Here is an 8,959-nt window from a genome sequence, read left to right as displayed (position 1 = left end):
CTGTCCTATATCTCCATATCTATTCTTTCTTCCTCTCAGTTCTTAGCTCTGCATATTTCCACTAATAATTTACAAGGTATCACAATTGACGATAGACAAATTATTATTAGCCAGCTGGTTGACGACACTACTTTATTTCTGAATGACGTCTCCCAAGTCCCTTTAGCTTTGAGTTTGATTGAGTTCTTTTCCAGAGCTTCAGGTCTCTGCCTGAATATCAACAAATGTGAGTTAATGTCAATCAAACGCTGTGATCTTCCCTCTATATTTAACATTCCTGTGAAAGATCAAGTTACATACTTAGGAATTTTAATTAATAAAGACCAAAAAACAAGATGTAATCTAAATTTCGACCCTCTAATAGTGAAAACCCAAAGAAAACTTAACTTAACTTGATAATTGTAATGCCTTAATGTTTTAATGTTTGTATTGTTTAATAAAAAAAAGAAAAAATGTAGGCTAGTCTATAAAGCTTCCACGGAGCAAGGCAGAAGGGATCAAGAAGAATGGCTAACGTTATGTATGATACAGAGGGAGTTAGCGATGTCGACATGACAGAGAATTTATAGAAATTCACAGGGCTGTATAGGGCCTTAAAATTTAATAAACATTATTATAAACTTTTAATAAATTGCTGTTTAATATTGTAAGTTTCATGATTTCAATTAATTAATTATATTATGCTTTTTGATGAAAAAAAAAAAATTTAACCATTAAATCAAAATTAAAACGAAAAAAATAAAAAATACTGAATACAGAAAAATTAAAATGGAGAAAACAGAAATTTCTCTGCAATAAATAAATAAAAAATACAAAGGAATTTGGGGAGATAAAACGGATTTCATAGGGCCCTAATTGGTGAAAGAAAAAAAATATCTCATAATCCTGAAAACTCATAATCCTGAACCCTTTCAGTGAGTATTAGGTCTACAGATGACGTTAAAAACATAGTTTGGAAAAACTACTAGTAAGAACAAATTACAGTATAGCAAAACAAAAATTCACATTTTTGCCAAACAGTTGGTGAGTAGTTCAGTCCATTATTTTATGTTGTTTCAAAAAAGACTACCACAAGATTTCAGAGTGCAGTTTATAGTGCAACACAGCAAGGCTATGCAATGAAAATCTTCTTACATGTGATGCAATTGACAAATTATACTGAATATATAGCTACATTTAAAATTATTGAATTTTCAATTAATAAAATAAAATTATTTCTTTTTTTAATAAAAGCATTTCACCTGTGTAAAATGAAAGTGCTTGCCAATGTTTTTAAAACAACAAGTCTATTCACAAGTGTTATTTTTAAGAATCTTTGGTTATTTGCACTTTCTCATATTTAACGATTTTCCCTCCCTTCGTCACGATCTCTTTATATTCTAGAACTCCATTCTCCTCGATGTAGCGTTCCTGAGTCACTTTTCCGGTTTCTGGGAGAGGACAAGGAAATGACATCAGGGACAGCTGCTTGTGTAAGGCCTCACCCTTAACCGGTACCATTGCCTTTCCCATCTCTCTCTGTTGAGGTGGACTCTGTCGATAATATACAATAGGAGGTTTTTTTAGCTCCACTTTAGGAACAGGAGGTCCTGGTGGACACCACTTTTGATTTGGCCTCATGTCATTTCCATGTTTCTCTGTGATATCTCTTGTGATGTCTCTTGATTTTGTCATGATTGATGTTGAGGGCTTTGTTTTGCCACAAGGCACTTTAAGGTCATTTTTTAAACTAGCAGTTCCAGTGCACAAACATAAAGTAATCCAAACACTTTCTTTCTTTTCATGTCAGAAATAGTAGGTCATTTTTTTTGCCATTTTCATGTACTTTTCTCCTACTGTTTTATACATACTGAGAATAAGGACATACTACTCTTATATTGTTTTTAATCTACATAGTGTGCAATACCTGACTTCATCTTCCTCGATGGCTGCCTATACTACTTAAAGATGCTACATTTTTCCAAATCCGTTCTGATGAGGAAACAAACTCATCTAGATCTTGGATGGCCTGAGGGTGAGTAAATTTTCAGCAAATTTTCATTTACGGATGAACTATTCCTTTAAAGTTGAGATGTCCCACAGACCACCCAGCACACAAAAATGGAACTACAAAAACACTATGAAAATAACAATATCCAATTCAAAGAAATATATTAATATGTTTCAGGAGGTGTGCCTACCTCAAAATTAGGTGCATCATTTCTCTCACAGACTTGATGAGATCTTGACCGATCAGAATAACAATCATGCCTTTAATGTAGAAGAACATTTAAACATTAATTAGATTATTATGTTGAATTATATTTTTAAAATGACAGCTGAATAATGTTCTAAATGTAGAATTTTGGTACATAATTGTCCTTTCCAATCCAAACTTTACGTTTGACTTCATTGACTCATATATGTACTGACCCACATGTCCAGCAAGCAGCTTTTCCCTGTGGATACTGACTCATTTTTGGAGATGTCTGTAAAGATTCAGTAAGCAAAGGTAACAGTCAATATAAGAAACATTTTTACTTTCCAGTAATACTTTTGATGTAATTCAGAATACATTTTTAATACGAATTAAAAATATATATATATTTTGGATATCAAGTTTGAATTTCATTTAAGATTCATATGGGGAAAAAATCACCAAAATTAAAGAAATATTGTTCATCTTGGATGATCTGATTACATTAACAGCAAATTTTCCTTGAAGGGCTCTTCATGAAGGGAACACCATTTGTAGGGACATTTGGAAATAAAAGTGAACAACTGAATCCTTTCACAAAGGGCCCTTCCAGAAGTCCATCAGTTAAGGGAATGTGGGATGATCAGTTCAAGTAAGTGATTTAGTTTGTAATCATGTGATCCTGAGTTACGAGTTCTTGCGATGCATTTTGAAGCAAAATTTAGAATAATTCAATTTGTCTTTATTTTAATGTAATACAAAATATTTGTCTTCAATAAGAGGAAGAATTTTACTCTCTAAAGCCGAAGGATTGTCTCGACTGACTTATGCTGCTCTTTCCTTGGAGGTTGATAAACGAACATTAAAAAGAGTTGATAGCATGTTAAACAATTTTGTTTGGAAAAATAAAACTCACTATATTAGGAAGTCTGTAATAATGAACCCAACAAAACAGGGGGACTGGATTTTGTAGATTTTACTACCTTAAATAATACTTTTAAAATTAATTGGCTTAAGAATTTCCTTAAAAATCCCTCCTCACTTTGGAATTTTATCCCAAATGATATTTTTTCTAAAGTTGGTGGCCTGAATTTCCTATTACTCTGTAATTATAATGTTTTAAAAATCCCTACCAAACTTTCAAATTTCCATAAGCAGATGCTCTTGGCCTGGTCCTTAATATACAAACACAACTTTTCTCCGCACAGATATTATTTATGGAACAATAAGGATATTCTTTACAAGAATAAATAACTTGTCTTTGACAACTTCGAAAACAATCTTCTTTTAGTTGGACAGCTTTTGAATTCACAAGGCAGATTTTACAACTACTCAGATTTCTTACAGTAATATAATATTCCTGTATCTGCTGTTGAATATGCGGTTGCTTTCAATGCCATTCCCTCTGATGTGTCTTTTCTGTTGCAAGGTACTACACTTCCATGGCCATGTACTTACACTCGGAATTTAACTGACACAATGTTCGGAAGTGTTTGCTTTTCTACAGATCAACAAAAAAATAACTATAAAATTAGAGCTCCTTTTCAGAGAGAGATAACAACAATTCCTTACATAATACCTTATTGGAATAGCATTGTGGAGAATATACCTTGGGAGAAAGCTTACCAATAAAGTAAAAGAAATAACATTCAAGTTGATTCACAAATGTTTTGATTATTCATAATTGTAATGCCTTAATGTTTTAATGTTTGTATTGTTTAATAGAAAAAAAGAAAAAATGTAGGCTAGTCTATAAAGCTTCCACGGAGCAAGGCAGAAGGGATCAAGAAGAATGGCTAACGTTATGTATGATACAGAGGGAGTTAGCGATGTCGACATGACAGAGAATTTATAGAAATTCACAGGGCTGTATAGGTACTTAAAATGTAATAAACATTATTATAAACTTTTAATAAATTGCTGTTTAATATTGTAAGTTTCATGATTTCAATTAATTAATTATATTATGCTTTTTGATGAAAAAAATAATAATTTAACCATTAAAACAAAATTAAAACGAAAAAAAAATATATATATATACGGAATCCAGAAAAATTAAAATGGAGAAAACTGAAAATTCTCCGCAATAAAAAATAAATAAAAATACAACGGAATTTGGGGAGATAAAACGGATTTCATAGGGCCCTAATTGGTGAAAGAAATTAAAAAAATTAAAAAATATCTCATAATCCTGAAAAACTCATAATCCTGAACCCTTTCAGTGAGTATTAGGTCTACAGATGACGTTAAAAACATAGTTTGGAAAAACTACTAGTAAGAACAAATTACAGTATAGCAAAACAAAAATTCTAATTTTTGCCAAACAGTTGGTGAGTAGTTCAGTCCATTATTTTATGTTGTTTCAAAAAAGACTACCACAAGATTTCAGAGTGCAGTTTATAGTGCAACACAGCAAGGCTATGCAATGAAAATCTTCTTACATGTGATGCAATTGACAAATTAGACTGAATATAAAGCTACATTTAAAATTATTAAATTTTCAATTAATAAAATAAAAGTTAATGTGGACTCTGTCGATAATATACAATAGGAGGTTTTTTTAGCTCCACTTTAGGAACAGGAGGTCCTGGTGGACACCACTTTTGATTTGGCCTCATGTCATTTCCATGTTTCTCTATGATATCTCTTGTGATATCTCTTGTGATGTCTCTTGTAATGTCTCTTGTGATGTCTCTTGTGATGTCTCTTGTGATGTCTCTTGTAATGTCTCTTGTGATGTCTTTTGGTCTAATGTCTGTTGGTTGAGCTGAAGGAGCTCTCCTGATGTCTGCAATGACTCCAGCCATAGTAGTTCTGTACGTGGGATTGGGTTCCACCATTTTGGATACTGGATTACAGTATGGCTGGTCTTTTAGAGTTTCACGAATCTTGACGGGAGAAACAAATTGGGTGGGTAACCTGATCCTGGCGCAGAGTTCAGCTATGATTTTACCCATGGCCCAAACGTCTGAGCGCTTGTCACGAACGCCATTCATCTGCAGGATCTCTGGTGCCGAGTACGCTTCATTGCCCAAGTTTACTGCAGAGGTGAGTCCATTTCTAAAGAATTTAGCCATTCCTAGATCAATGATCACGGCACGATAGGTTTGATGCTCCACCTGAAATTAGATAAGAGAAGTAAGTATCTTTCCTCATGTTCTACACTCTAAAAAATGCTGGGTTGTTTCAACCCAACATTGGGTCAAATATGGACTAACCCAACTTTTGGGTAAAAAAATTAATTAAAAAATTAGACCCAGCAGCTGGGTTTGTCCATATTTCACCCAAAGTTGGGTTCAAACAACCCAGCATTTTTTAGAGTGTAGGAAAGAACCAGATCAAATTAGATCTGTTCATTTATTTAGTCTATACCACAAATGCGTAAAAAATGCTGGGTTGTTTCAACCCAACTTTGGGTCAAATATGGACTAACCCAACTTTTGGGTTACAAATTTAATGTAAAAATTTAACCCAACGGTTGGGTTAGTGCATATTTGACCCAAAGATGGGTTGAAACAGCCCAGCATTTTTTAGAACATAGGAGCAATATCCAAGACAAGTGAAACCTAGTTGAAAACTTAGTCAAGTTGAAAAAAGTAAAAAAACAAACAAATAAAAACTAATTTTCAATCTCACCATAATGTTATCAGGTTTGAGGTCTTGGTGGACGATGTCTTTAGTGTGCAGAAACAACAAGCCTTCACACATGCCAGTGATGATTGTGGCTTTCACTGCTGGAGTCAGCTGAAGAAGACAAAAAGACATTGTTGCATTTTGGCTCCACTAATACATCATCTAAGCATACTTTTTTTTTTTATGTTGTAAAGAAATAGTTCAGCCAATGCTAATCTTATCATCAATTACTCATCCTCATGTCACTTGAGATGTAATTTAATGTGCAAAGAACCGAGTAAAGTATACAGTAAAGTATTAATTAAACCAAGCGCAATTGCAACTGAACTTAGCTAGCTGTTATAGTACAGAAAACCTTTTAGTAATAATTGAGATTCATGTGAAAAAGACTTCCTATCCAACCCACATAATAATAATAATATTAATAATAAATGAATATAATAATAATTATGATTATTATGATTATTATATTAATATTCAATAATAAAAAATAATTAGCTTTATAAAATAGCATTATATTGTATGGAATATGGCACCTGGAATATAGCTACATTCTGCTAAACTATAAATTATTTTATATTATATCAATCTGCAATTTTAAAATATAAATACAATTATAAATTAGTATTATCTATTTGTGTTATATCATATGGAAAAAGCACCCAGTCATGTCATTCAGCTAAACTTCTGTTTCAGAAGTTTAACTTCACTTTAACTTCACTTCTGTTTCACTGAAGAAAGAAAATCATACAAGAGAAGGGTGAGTAAAGGATGACAGATTTTTCATTAGAGCTGCGCTAGACATATTTACCTGTATTTTAGAAAGCTGTACTTTGAAGATGGTCGTCTCAAGATCTTCCCCAGAGATAAACTCCAAAGGAATGTTCCACTTAGAGTCTTTTAGCCAAGGATCACCGAGAAGCTTCACCACGTGTGTATGCCGAGCATTACTGGAGTTTAAAAGTCAAGTTTCATGGTTATCATTTTAAGCTCAGTAGTTAAACATTAAAGATATATTATATATATATATATACATACTGATATACTCTGCATTCTCTCTCCAGCTGTTGTTTGCTGATGACTCCTATAGGAACTCTCTTCACAGCAGCCCATGTGTCTCCGTACTTCTCCCTGTATATTTTTCCAAAGCAGCCTCCAGCCAGTGTTTGTGTGGAGTACGCCATCTAGTTATGCTGTTAGTAGAGTACACATCCATATGAGAAACTATCTATCCATCTATCTACCTATCTATCTACACTCTCAGAAAAAAGGTACAAAAACTGTCACTGAGGCGGTACCCTTCCAAAAGGTACAAATATGTATCTTTTGTAATATATTATATCTTTAAGGTTAATATCTATCTATCTATCTATCTATCTATCTATCTATCTATCTATCTATCTATCTATCTATCTATCTATCTGTCTATCTGTCTATCTATCTATCTATCTATCTATCTATCTATCTATCTATCTATCTATCTATCTATCAAAAATCTGTCAGAAATGTCAATGCCAGTATCTTCGTGTCAGTGTTTGTTTTCATATACAGGTGTGTGAAATCAAAACAGGACTGACTTGAACGTGATTACCATCAGCACATAGAATGTAGGCCTAATATGGGTCATCTGGTAAGTTTACAGGAAATCCCCACCATTAGTCAACTCATATAATCAAGTAAGTTTCGAAATGTCTACATAGTTATAAAGCCATAAAGCCATACATTTTTTCTTTAAAAGCTACCTGACATTTTGATCACAAAGCTACATCTTAAAACTAAAGGCTCATTAGTACACATTCATTAACACAGGGAGTTTTGCTGGAAGGCCTTTGGGCAAAACCTGCTTGCATTAAGCCCGTACTTGCTGCTGAGAAAATGCTGTCTAACTGGATCTAGATTGCAAAAGAAATCATAACCCTTTCGCACAAAGAATAAAATCGAGCCATCTTTCTTTTAAGTTTATGACTGAATATTTGTTAGCCTAGCTTACCCTCCTATCCACCTCCCTCCACCCTCTGGGAACAAAAATAGTTTTAGTATGTTTCCGCCCATATCCTCACTGTTATGATTATCCAACCATCATACATACCCTAGCAATTACACAGACAAAAGAAGTGGTTCCTTGATAAACATAAACCAGAAGAAAGAACAGAAACCATTTAATCACTATCACTGACACGAAACATCTAGCTGTAATCACTGACCTTTTGAATAACACACAACACAATAAGAATTTGGTCTATGGTCATTGAATTTTCTTACCTGTTTCAGCAGGTTATGTGGCTGATGGCAATGAATGAGCTCAAATAAAACAGGAACAGGGATTTTCTGTACTAATTACCTTCCCTCTATAACCACACCCTCGTATTTCAACACTGGAAGGACACCTATAACCAACCAGATAAGATAAGAGAGAGAGAGAGAGAGAGAGAGAGAGAGAGAGAGAGAGAGAGATAGAGAGAAGAGTGTTGCTGGTTATCATACAGTGAAAACCTGAGACTTTATTAAGAAACGTTCTGTGAGATGTAGATGAGATAAAAAAAAAAACACTAAATAACTGGTAATGGTTTTTATACTGTACAAACTGTATTTTCTATCCCCTTACTCTTACCCTAACCCTACCCGTAAACCTACCCCTCACACAAAACTTTCTGTTATTTTAGATTTTCAAAAAATGTCATTCTGTATGATGAATAAGCTGTTTTCCTCATAGGGACAAAAAACAAACAAAAAAGTCCTCACAAGGTCAAAATCCGCTGGTATTACTACAACTTAGGGAACACACACACACACACACACACACACACACACACACACACACTGTATATAATATTAAACAATTACATTTTATTTAAAAAATCATATAAATGATTAAATATATAAAATTTATATTAAAAATTACATTATTAAAATATAAATTATATAAAATATTATATAAACATATTCCTTGACTTCAAATAAAGTGAAAAAATGACTGTACAATATTTAGGTTAAATATGTGTTTCCTCATTTGTGTCCAGAAGAGATCTGTGATTACGCAGACTACAATAGGTTTTTGTAGTTGAACTAAATATTACACACACCTAAAAGAAGAGTCATGTCGGTCAAGTCAGAACAAGACAGGAACTATTTTAAGTATTGGGCAAGATG

The 8,959-nt window shown here is 33.2% G+C and overlaps 1 protein-coding gene across 6 annotated transcripts; it reads right to left on the bottom strand.

Annotated features, from left to right (window-relative positions):
- Positions 1 to 1,211: 1,211 nt before the first annotated feature.
- LOC107592126 (serine/threonine-protein kinase 10-like) lies at positions 1,212 to 8,141 on the bottom strand. 6 transcript variants are annotated; one of them, XM_016281516.1, is made up of 7 exons: positions 8,072 to 8,141; positions 6,848 to 7,002; positions 6,621 to 6,759; positions 5,813 to 5,920; positions 4,903 to 5,295; positions 4,701 to 4,842; positions 1,212 to 1,526 (listed from the first exon to the last, which is right to left on the bottom strand). In XM_016281516.1, exons 2-7 carry the CDS (start codon positions 6,991 to 6,993, stop codon positions 1,306 to 1,308), a joined length of 1,149 nt encoding a protein of 382 aa, XP_016137002.1. In that variant the 5' UTR covers positions 6,994 to 7,002; positions 8,072 to 8,141; the 3' UTR covers positions 1,212 to 1,305. The 6 variants fall into 6 exon arrangements, with proteins under 6 accessions (XP_016137002.1, XP_016136996.1, XP_016136997.1 ...); XM_016281510.1 differs by having other exon boundaries at positions 4,701 to 5,295; XM_016281511.1 differs by lacking the exon at positions 4,701 to 4,842 and having other exon boundaries at positions 1,212 to 1,656; positions 4,843 to 5,295; positions 8,072 to 8,140.
- Positions 8,142 to 8,959: the final 818 nt, after the last annotated feature.

The sequence above is a fragment of the Sinocyclocheilus grahami genome, unplaced genomic scaffold, assembly GCF_001515645.1.
Source record: "Sinocyclocheilus grahami isolate Dianchi unplaced genomic scaffold, SAMN03320097.WGS_v1.1 scaffold150.1, whole genome shotgun sequence".
Lineage (NCBI taxonomy): Eukaryota > Metazoa > Chordata > Actinopteri > Cypriniformes > Cyprinidae > Sinocyclocheilus > Sinocyclocheilus grahami.
The sequence above is the reverse complement of the archived record's forward strand: the minus strand, read 5'-3'. Positions and strand labels throughout refer to the sequence as shown.